Consider the following 12,158-nt stretch of genomic DNA (forward strand, 5'->3'; position numbering starts at 1 on the left):
CAAGCTACGCGCCTTCCTGATGAAACGTTGAACAATCTATTTCTTATTTGTGATGTACCATGTCTTGTGGGATGGTTTTTATATCTTTTTAAATATCAATGATCGGTAAATATATAGCACTTTAAACTCTCGCGTTTTGTACACATATTTAATTACACAAACGGGTCTACCGCGATATAGAAAACTATATCGAAACTTTTAGTTATGAAACTATATTGCGGTAGACCCGTTTGTGTAATTAAATATCGGTAAATATAGTCACCGCGAGAATGGAAATTCGAAATTGCGTTAGCTGCGTGACTTTTCTTTCTATCGCTCTTTAATAATCGAGCGATAGACAAGCAAATAGACGAACGAACGAAGTGGTTCGCAGTAGGCTTGTGTATTTTAAAGGTTGAACTAAGATAAATTATTATGGAATTACTTCGGGCTTGCAAATCGATTAAATGCGTTTTTTACTACACATGTAATGAAAATTAACAATTCATTTTTATTATATCTTGCTGATTCGACATCCTTTTTCCGTGCGTAGGTATGCAAAATGAGAGCAGTAATATTAACTTCTATTTCCCAATAGGTAACTCTTCTGGAAAAAACTTTATAATTTTAACTACTTCTTATATTTACATAGGTATAATTATGCTTAAGAAATAAACTGTCAAGAATTAAAAAATAAAAATTATCATGTATACAACCCCTTAGAATACTGTTATGTAGTAAAAAAATATTATTGTCATGTATACAACCCCTAAAAAATAGTTTCATCAGAAAAGCACGACCCGCGAACGGCAGTACAACGACCATAAAATGGCTGAAATGTTCGTAAGATCCACATTCACCTAGAAATAGATCCAAATATGTACAAGATCCGAGCTGAACATACCAAGCATATCTGTACAATCACAAAGTAGATTTATTTTAAATTACAAAATGAAAAGATAGATCGTGAATAGCACTGTGCTTTAAATGAAACTTGCATGAAAATATTGAGCGTTAAAAATGGATGAAAAACATGAACGACAATAACTTTAGGACAATAAGAATGACAAACACTGAATACCCATTACCATAGATTCATGTGGTCTATCATAATTCGACCATCGACAAGAGATGGTAGCCGTTATCAGCCATAGTATAGTGCGTCACACGCCTGCGGTCCTTTTTGTCACAACAGCTTGCAAATAAAAACGAAATTTTACTTTTAGTATACTTAAGGTACATTTTAAGTTCTGCCATAGAAAAAAAATACATAGATTGCTCACTCCATACATCAGTTTTAGTACCAAAAAGACTATTAGCATCTAGCATCGAGTAGCGGAACTATCAGTACTGCTACTTGAAAATAGATGTAGCACCGACCGGAAAGTCTTATGCTGTTAAGATAAGACTTTCCGGTCGGTGCTACATCTATTGTCAAGTAGCAGTACTGATAGTTCCGCTACTCGATGCTCGATGTAGACACTGAAATTAATAGTCTAACTGATGTATGGAGTGAGCACTCTTGTCTTACTATATTTCTCTATGGTTCTGCCTAAAAATACTAAGACTTAGAAATAAAATAAAAAGAATTTGAAAATGTAAGCAGAAACGACAGAACTCAAAAAGTTCCTAATTGAAATAAAAATTAGTGTAAAAAAATTGCACACACTCGTCACACAACATGCTATAAAAATTACAAAACAAAATAAGGATGCAATGCTGTTTGTACTTAAACCAAATGGAATATACAAAGGGGATAAGTGCAATATACAAAAGGCACAAAAAGCATTGGATTCCCTGTATCGAGTTTTTATTTTTATAGTAGGTAATTTTTTATAAATACATACCTATAAATAGCCAATTGAATTTTTAAACTAATTACCAACCTGTCATATAGGTTTTTTAAATCTATATCGATTAGCGAATACCCAAAATAAGAAGTGCACTCGCGAATATATATTTACAATTCAGAAGGAATTCTTATAAGTATAAGACAAGCACTAGTTGGTAGGAATAAACTTAAAAAATACCAGTTAAGGAAAATGAGGTTATGTCTCTTATCAGAATTCCACCTTAGCCTTGCTTCACTAGAGTACAAGAATGTTTTTACTAATATGAACTGTACGGTTACCATCAGTTTGTCACTGACATAAACGCCGTCGAGAACGTAATTTACTTTCTATACATTCCGTTTGCACGAATATGCGAGTGCGAGCGAGATGTATAGAAAGTAAATTACGTTCTCGACGGCGTTTATGTCAGTGACAAACTGATGGTAACCGTACTGGTAATATTTTCCACTAAACTTAGAGTAACCGTTAACAATATTTGAGACCAAATGACAGCAATAAGCATTTACAACGTTTGTGCCATTGTCTTATATGATGAAACAAGTGTATAAAGTAATTTGAACCCTAGTAAATTAAGACAAGGTTGGCAATTGAGTGTCCTTTGTGCGGCTAAAACACATCTTCATAGGCTATACTCCAAATCTTACTAACGGTAGTAACAGTAACTCATCAACACACTGATATCGCCAGTTTATAACTAAAAAAACATCATTTGTACAGCAAATCAAGGCTAACTTCATAGAAACCATCTAACTGACCAAAAAGGACCTTACACCATTACAATAAGGTCCACTAATGGCCAGTCAGCGTCAACATAATAAGATCATCAACACACAAAACACAAGAACGAGTTACCGTCGACACGTCGGCGATATGCGTTAGGTCCACCTGCCGCGCGTAAGCGGTAAACGTACAGATTTCATTACGTTTGCGACATTGCTTTCTTAGTCGGCGCTGTTCGAAATTGAACTTTAAATTAAGGGTTATTAAGTTGCGTAATGTTTGGAACCGACAGTGAAAGCAATGTTAACAAACTATATAGTTCAGATAGGGGGTTAAGTTACAGGTTGGGAGGCAACAGTTAATTTAATTTGGAAGAGCGGGGTCAGAATGGAAATTTGGCTATCAAAAACTGAGCTTAACATGAATTTTTAAAAGATAACCTCTACGAATCCACAATACGAGATTTTTTTGTTGGAATTTGAATCAATGGTGTTAGAAAATAGAGTTGAATTTTTTTTTTATCGAGCGGAATAAGCCTAATGGAACTCTATTATATTAATTTATGATTTAAATTTCATTGTTGGTAATTAGTACTTAGTACTAGTATTAGGACCGTAGGACGCTATAGAAGTTAAGACTCAGGAATTAACCAGAACCAACGGCTACTAAAAAACACAGTTATGTCAATTTAAATTTTATAAGTTTTGTTTAAATACTACTTGATATAATAGCAAATATCTAAGGAATTTGTTAAAATATCGAAAGCACTATAGCAAAAATGCGTAGCAAATACATTTATATTCTCTAGGGTAGGCTATTTATAAACTCTATTATATTTACACATAAATACAATTTTTACATGTTTTGCTCAGTTTTTAAATATATTTTAGAACAGTTCATATTCATATAACATATATTACATTATACACATATATTAATAGATTTAAATATCATTCTAAATGTAACATGACATCAAGGTTTGCTCAAATTTGGCCCTTAAATTAATTAATTTACATTTCAAAATTTTTCGTCTTACGCCTTAGCTGTCAATGAGGAACGATTTCTAAAGACCTTACTATGCCTATAGCTCCTTATTGACAGCCATTAAAAGTTCCTTTTGTCTGAATCGTACAAATTTTTCCAAACACGGCTAAAATGGAGCCAACCCTTCAAACATAAACGAAGCAATGTACACCAGTGACACATTAATAAAAAAGTGTACCCAAATATTATTCACTGCTAAACATGTGAGAATGCAAACCAATTTGTACATGCAAATTATAACATCTAATCCATTTAAATGAAAAACAAAGCGATGCAGTTCAAAGTCGACTGGGGGATTTAGTATCAAAGACATTTTAGTATAGTCATGGACGAATAAAGGGTCCCACTGATTATCAGTCCGCCGGACGATATCAGTCTGTCAGTTGTTCGGAACTGTCAACTTTTTGTTCAAACTGACAGGCAGTGGGCCACTTAAAACAAGAAAGGTAACATTCGGATGTATTACTGTTGCGATATTACTAATTCCTTGTTAAAATGAGTGACAGATATAGTGGCGGGATCAATAACATCGATAAATGTAGACATCCGAATATCGTCCGAAGACGTCTAAACAAAATATTGTCCCTCCAAAACTGACGTTAGATGTCGTCACTGCAGCAGCACCCCTAGCACATGATTGGCGCGACAGTATCTCGCGGCGAGATAGACTACCCGTCTTTTTCTAACTATATTAATTAAAGAGGGACGGGTAGTCTATCTCGCCGCGAGATACTGTCGCGCCAATCATGTGTTAGCCCGGCTGGTCTCAGTTCTATCCATTGTGTTTAGCGCTTGGGCCTGCGGTCATAATTCGACTTCTTTTCAATAGATGGCTCTGAATTGGAGGAATACTACTTTGTACGGACAGACAGTATTGTTTTATTCGCCCATGGTAACAAAGACAAGTGAATAACGCTATCCCATACAAAGCTGCGTTTGTCATAAGTATAACTGAACATCGGTGGACATGAAGTTAGCGCGATTTAGTACGTTATTAGTACCGTCTACTTATTACGCCATCTAGTGAAAATACTGGGAAACTTTTATACTTGCAGGGGATTTTCAATATTATTCACTTGGTCTTTTATATGGTTAACGTTTATGGGAAAAGGCCATGATATAATGAGAACTCATAATAAATACCTATTTATTTTTAACAATTCTTCAATAATATATTGAGTAATTCTCATTTTAGTGCATTTTAATGCACCGGGAATAATTTGGATCACAATAATAGTCACGGAAGCACATTAGGAGTATGTAGAATTTCTTAATAACATTTGAGCCGAAATTTAAAGAAACGCCCATGTAAACTAAACATTCTAAACATGTTATTTGGTAAAGTGACGTATAAAAAATTTAAAATATTCAGTTTAAGATATTTAGTAAAATCAAAAAGAAAAAACCCAGTTCTTTAAGAGAGTAACTGAGTTGTCAAATTTGAGGCAATAATTATTCTTAAGCTTTACAACTCTTGAAATATCTGTCTTTGGCAAAGAGTGCAATTTCTCTTTCTGTCTTTTAATTATCGCACTTATGTAAATTTATCTTCATAAACTTTAAATTCCAGCTCAAATATCTACATACCTCCGCACAGGACTGCTGACAACGAGCGGCGTTGCCATTCCGAGCGACTTGATGCGCTGTTGTATGGTGGCTGGCTCCATCTTAGCGGAGAGGCTGCATCACTACGCCTTTTAAACTCCAGTTCGACTGTCTACATACTTCCGTAAGCGACTGTTCACGGCGAGCGGCGTTGCCACTCCGAGCAACTTGATGCGCTGTTGCAAGGTGGCTGGCTCCATCGTAGCGGAGAGGCTCTATCGCTACGCAGAGGTTTAAACTCCAGCTCAACTATCTACATACCTCCGAACGGGACTGCTTACGGCGAGCGGCGTTGCCACTCCGAGCGACTTGATGCGCTGTTGCATGGTGGCTGGCTCCATCGTAGCGGAAAGGCTCTATCGGCACGCGGACTGTTAAACTCCAGCTCAACTATCTACATACCTCCGCACAGGACTGCTGACGGCGAGCGGCGTTGCCACTCCGAGCGACTTGATGCGCTGTTGCATGGCGGCTCGCTCCATCGTAGCGGAGATGCTCTATCGCCACGCAGACTCTTAAACTCCACCTCAACTATCTACATACCTCCGCACAGGACTGCTGACGGCGAGCGGCGTTGCCACTCCGAGCGACTTGATGCGCTGTTGCATGGTCGCTGGCTCCATCGTAGCGGACAGGCTCTATCGCCACGCGGACTGTTAAACTCCACCTCAACTATCTACATACCTCCGCACAGGACTGCTGACGGCGAGCGGCGTTGCCACTCCGAGCGACTTGATGCGCTGTTGCATGTTGGCTGGCTCCATCGTAGCGGAGAGGCTCTATCGCCACGCGGAACTTTAAACTCCAGCTCAACTATCTACATACCTCCGCACAGGACTGCTGACGGCGAGCGGCGTTGCCACTCCGAGCGACTTGATGCGCTGTTGCATGGTCGCTGGCTCCATCGTAGCGGACAGGCTCTATCGCCACGCGGACTGTTAAACCCACCTCAACTATCTACATACCTCCGCACAGGACTGCTGACGGCGAGCGGCGTTGCCACTCCGAGCGACTTGATGCGCTGTTGCATGGTCGCTGGCTCCATCGTAGCGGAGAGGCTCTATCGCCAAGCGGACTGTTAAACCCACCTCAACTATCTACATACCTCCGCACAGGACTGCTGACGGCGAGCGGCGTTGCCACTCCGAGCGACTTGATGCGCTGTTGCATGGTCGCTGGCTCCATCGTAGCGGACAGGCTCTATCGCCACGCGGACTGTTAAACTCCACCTCAACTATCTACATACCTCCGCACAGGACTGCTGACGGCGAGCGGCGTTGCCACTCCGAGCGACTTGATGCGCTGTTGCATGGTCGGCGAAGGCCGCGCGCCGTTCGCGCCGCCGTCGTATCGAAGAGGTTCCATTACTACGCGGTAGCCGGTGGTTGTGTTGCCATGGCTGAAATGGGATTTAGAATGTTATTGTCATCACAATAAAGTTACACAGCCCGGCTGAAGCCCCGAAACATCAGTTAACATGAGCATCGGGCATGAGTGTGAACCAGGGATGTTGCGAATATCCGCATCCGCATCCGCATAAAATCGATGCGGAGTTTAATGCGAATGCGGATGTGGAACAGGTCGGTACAGGAACGTCTTAGCATCAGCGTAAGTGCTAGACTGCTAGGTAATTTAGTCATTAGCCAAAAAAACCTATTAGAAATGCGTGAGTCGGACTTAATGTACGGAACCCTTGAAACGCGGGTCCGACTCGCACTTGGCCCGTTTTTTAAAATAAAAATTACTAAAATGTAATATTTGACGTTTTTTATGTACCTATCTTGACATCCGCATCAGCGGATGTGAGCCTTTAAAAATCCGCATCGCATCCGCGGATGTCAAAAAATCAACATCCGCAACATCCCTGGACTGTGAACACATGAATAAGAGGAACAAACTGGAAACTGGCCTGCATATATAAAAATGCCTACTACTCTCTCAACCTTACATTACGCCGCCGCCCTAAAATAAGTAAGTGGTCGGCGCCCTTGTCTTATAATAGAAATAGGTAGCTAAGCCTTGGCTATTCCAATGCTAACCCGATCGACGACATTCTTTGGATCTGTTTCCTCTCAGTTCCTCAGTTCACGCCGTGGCCACGGCGCTGCATCGGCGGCGGCGTGGCTCGCAGTCGGCGTGTCCGTCTCACACTCACCTAGTGTTCCTAGAGAGCGGGCTGAGCCGCGGGTAGTGATGTCGCGGCGGCAGGTGGTGGTCGGCGGGCGGGAACAGGTTCGCGCCGGAGCCGCGGCGCTGCATCGGCGGCGGCGTGGGCTCGCAGTCGGCGTGTCCGTCTCACACTCACCTAGTGTTCCTAGAGAGCGGGCTGAGCCGCGGGTAGTGATGTCGCGGCGGCAGGTGGTGGTCGGCGGGCGGGAACAGGTTCGCGCCGGAGCCGCGGCGCTGCATCGGCGGCGGCGTGGGCTCGCAGTCGGCGTGTCCGTCTCACACTCACCTAGTGTTCCTAGAGAGCGGGCTGAGCCGCGGGTAGTGATGTCGCGGCGGCAGGTGATGGTCGGCGGGCGGGAACAGATTCGCGCCGGAGCCGCGGCGCTGCATCGGCGGCGGCGTGGGCTCGCAGTCGGCGTGTCCGTCTCACACTCACCTAGTGTTCCTAGAGAGCGGGCTGAGCCGCGGGTAGTGATGTCGCGGCGGCAGGTGATGGTCGGCGGGCGGGAACAGATTCGCGCCGGAGCCGCGGCGCTGCATCGGCGGCGGCGTGGGCTCGCAGTCGGCGGACTGGGAGGCGCCCGGGCCTTCCATCTCGCAGGAGGGCTCCTCGCGGCCGGGGGACAGCTGGTAGGGCTTGGACGGTTAGTGACGGAGTTACGTGGCTAGCACGAATTGTTTATAAAAAAAAATTGAAGAGTGCTTAAGTAAAGGAAGAGGTGCCTTTTGTGTAACGATAAACGAGATCATCATTAATATGATTTGTATGGTAATTTTTATTTTATTTTACATTACCGAATTTTAGTCTGCCTTACAATGTCTTAACTTGTGTCTCTTATTTCAGTTCGTTTAGTTCAATAAAAGAATAGATTTAAACTAGTTAAAAAAGACTTACATCGACCGATATATGGACCGTGATTACCTTTTGTATTGTACAGCAACGAAATATCGGGAGCTCGAAAACAATACAAAAGGTAATCACAGTCTATATTCTAGTCGATACGTCTGGTGAAACTAACCGTGAATCATCCAAAACTGTTATAATTAAAAAAGAAGTGTTAATTAGTAGGTATGGAAATAAATTACATGTAACAGCCTGAAGTATTAATTGTATGAAAGCGAAGTTGACATGATCAACAAGTGGTAAATCACTTATTTACCATTTACCAAAACTAAAACGATCCCAATCTGTATTCTACAAATATAATATAACTTAAAATATAAATTCAGTAAAATATAACAAATCACCTGGTCCCAGAAGCATTAAAGAAATGTTAGACAGTAGAGAGCCAGACATACCCATGTCTTCAATTCACGAAAAACGTAAAAGTGCAAGTGCAAAAACGACCTTATATGGTGAATTGAAGGTATGTTATAGTTTGCTCTAAAAGCATGATAACTAAACAGTCTATTTAGCTCTAGGATGTAATAAAAGGAAAAGAAGATGAACTCTATACAGTGAAATAAAGAATGGAAATGTTCCAGAGTTTCAGAAGCAATGTTTTTTTTTTCTGTATTTGGGCGTTTTTTTTTGTTGTCCCCTACACTTTTTTTTTCAAATTTGGGATGTTTTATGTTACTTCTACTCAGAATCACGAGCTCTTTCTATCCTAATAGGAGAAAAAAAGTGTCCTAAGGTTTTTATGTCCATTCCGTCACCATTTTTCATAGACTTTGTATGGCGGTCGCGTAATGGAAAGATCGAAAAATGTATGGAAATTTTGGGACACTTTTTTTCTCCTATTAGGATAGAAAGAGCTCGTGATTCTGAGTAGAAATAACACAAAAAATCCCAAATTTGAAAAAAAAGTGTAGGGGACAACAAAAAAAACGCTCATTTACAATCTATTCCCATTTGCAAACTTAAAAGAATGTTAAACAAACCAACCCACGTGACTCAGTCATTTAGTCAATGAGATACAACTTTTTGTATCTGCGGCATGATATCATTGGCTGAGTAGTGCGTCATGGTATGGTTCATATACACAATACATTATACATTTTTTCCATTTAAATGTAGCTATTTATTTATTTTATTTCTTATTTATTTATAAGAACAACAATATCTAGAGTATCTACACATTGACTGTCGTATCTACTTACACACAACTTTATTTACATTCGTCGTATGAAGATTTTTCTATGAAGTCATCTTATTTTTCATTTTATATGGTACCTATGTTATCTATCATGGCATATGAGCGAAATTCCATGATGAGAACCTTAATGGCCTAATTGAAATGGTACTAAGATGAACATTTAGTGATTTTGTATGTAGTTTGATTAGTATTAGGAACGATACTAATGAAATAGTTAGAATACATGCAATATTTAACAAAAATAAAGTTACATAAGTATATTTAGACAATTTCTAGAGTATTAACCGTATTAATTGTAAGTATAGTAAAGGATACGCTATTCGATGAAATAGTTATAATCCATGCAATGTTTAACCAAAATTAAGTTATAAGAAAATGAATTTAAAATGAAGGATATAGATTAATTAAAGGAGTGAAACTTTATTTATTTAATTGAGTAGTATTTGTATTACTTGTATATTGCAGATGTTCCATGAGAACCAATTTCACTCTTGAACAAACGATTCTCTAGTAATAAGATCCACAAAACTTTATATTTCTGAACCTAATTCTCAAAAGTACTTATAATATACTCGTAAGTACCTATATTCTTTATTTAATATCGTGAGACCCAAAATCAAATGTTTTGTTTTTGAATCTGCGACCTTCCCTATTATTCAATCAAATTGTCAGTAAATTTTGTAATATGTACATAATTGTGTACATAGGGCCTCACAAGAGCCCGTACCATGAGTCACTGACAGTGGCAAAACTGACATGTACGTTATCGAGAATGTAATTTACTTTCTCATCTCGCTCGCACTAATATGTGAGTACGAGCGAGATGCATAATAGAAAGTAAATTTAATTACGTTCTCAAAGCCGAGCCGATAATGTATTATCATATGTATAAAGGCATATACTAAGAGATATGCATGCAAAAAGTGTTTAAAATCTTGATAAAGTTATTAAAAATTCTATAGATTTCGATTGTGAAAAATTCCCCATACGTTGAAAAAAAATCTGAGTGTTCCTCTTGGTATGTTTCGTAATTTTGTAAACTTTTTGTCGGCATATCAGTAGTTTAAATACATGAAAGCGCGCTCCAATATGGCGTGAATATTACCGTGAATTCCGCAGCGGTTTCGGATCATTCCAGGGAGTAAGTTCTAATACTCAATATTTGTCATTTTTCAAACTATGTTTTATAAAAAAGGAATGCGCTTTCGTGTAAGGTTTTAGACTTGGCCACACACACAGACGCACGACGTGACGAATCCGCTACGCAATAGGGAGTATTACTGCAATGTTTTGCCGCTAGAGTGCAGCACTAGCGCCTTTAGTAAACCACAGAGTAACTTATACATACTGTACCGTAAACAGTTTTTTGACAAGTTTTCACAGACAATAATTATGACATTGATAGATCGAAGCGGTTTGTTTACAAAGGGCCTACCGGGAAACGCGAAATCGAAACTCAGCTATCTGCCTCTTTATCGCTCGAATATGCAAGAGTAATATAGAGATTAGATAACAAAATTTGGACTTTCTCATTTGCGGTAGACCCTTAGATTGTGACTGATTGTAGGAGTGGCGCTGGCGCCCCCTACGCAGACTTTCGCGTAACATTCCCTATGAAATGCGTCGCGCTGCGTCCGTAGACACACGACCGAGTGCCTGATGCAAACGTGCTATATAACCGCACGCTCGCGAGCATCAATGCGTGGGTACATAAAGTGTGACCAAGCCTTAGGGCCAATTTAGACGATGCGAGAACTCGCATGCGAGTTTCATTACATTGCAGTATATGATCGGTCGGCTGAATTGTTGTAACCTCAATGGCCCGCAATGTAACTAGCATGCGAGTTCGCGCGCCGTCTAAATCAGCCCTTATTCTAGCTTATACCCTAGCAACAGCACCAAGCGTCTGGCTCTCACCTTGTTATAGTGCGCGTGCGCGCCGACCACGCGGTGCGCCGCCCCGTTGTCGGCCGTGTACGTCTTTACCTGGTGGTCGGTCGCGATCGTCGATATGCCCGAATCGGAGGGCGGCCGAAGCTCGCGGCGCTTCTTGCCCTTGTACACGTATTTCGATGGCCTGACCAGGCTGGAAGGAGGGAGAAGGGTTTAGTGTTTAAAAAACTCTAATGACGTTATTCATAAACGGCTGCTAAGTGCTGATGATCTTCGTTTGTTCCTCTCTATGACATAACGACAGATAGGGACAAACGAGGATCATCATCTGATTAACTTAGCAGACGTTTATGAATAAGGGGGTATTAACTATAACGGCGTTATTCATAAACGTCTGCTAAGTTAATCAGCTGATGATCAACGTTTGTTCCTCTCTATGACATAACGACAGTTAGGGACAAACGAGGATCATCAACTGATAAAGTTAGCAGCCGTTTATAAATAACGCCATAAGACATTAAATATACAGGTAGTTTTTCAATTTTCCGTCATACCCTACGGAGGTATTAACGACTAACTCCAAAATTGTGAAAAACCAAAATTGACTAATCCACGTAAAACTTTGAAACCAAAAGGATCAAAATGATTTTGGGATTGGTTCTTTAAATTAAATATTGACTTTGAAGATTATAGCTAAGCACCGATGGAAAATAAAAAAAAATTATATGCTGTCTCCGATATAACTCAAAAATACACTCAATAGTTACCACTCTTCGTTGGAAATTATACAATGTAA

The 12,158-nt window shown here is 40.3% G+C and overlaps 1 protein-coding gene across 1 annotated transcript in view; it reads right to left on the reverse strand.

Annotated features, from left to right (window-relative positions):
* The window catches only part of LOC134653175 (palmitoyltransferase ZDHHC8), a 47,761-nt gene that overhangs the window by 2,859 nt on the left and 32,744 nt on the right, over nucleotides 1-12,158 (reverse strand). Inside the window, exons 6-8 of the mRNA XM_063508523.1 lie at nucleotides 11,387-11,555; nucleotides 7,807-7,997; nucleotides 6,448-6,600 (exon numbers count right to left, since the gene is read on the reverse strand). Coding sequence (XP_063364593.1) covers nucleotides 6,448-6,600; nucleotides 7,807-7,997; nucleotides 11,387-11,555 — 513 coding nt within the window. The remainder of the gene's footprint in view (nucleotides 1-6,447; nucleotides 6,601-7,806; nucleotides 7,998-11,386; nucleotides 11,556-12,158) is intronic.

Source organism: Cydia amplana, chromosome 12, assembly GCF_948474715.1.
Source record: "Cydia amplana chromosome 12, ilCydAmpl1.1, whole genome shotgun sequence".
Lineage (NCBI taxonomy): Eukaryota > Metazoa > Arthropoda > Insecta > Lepidoptera > Tortricidae > Cydia > Cydia amplana.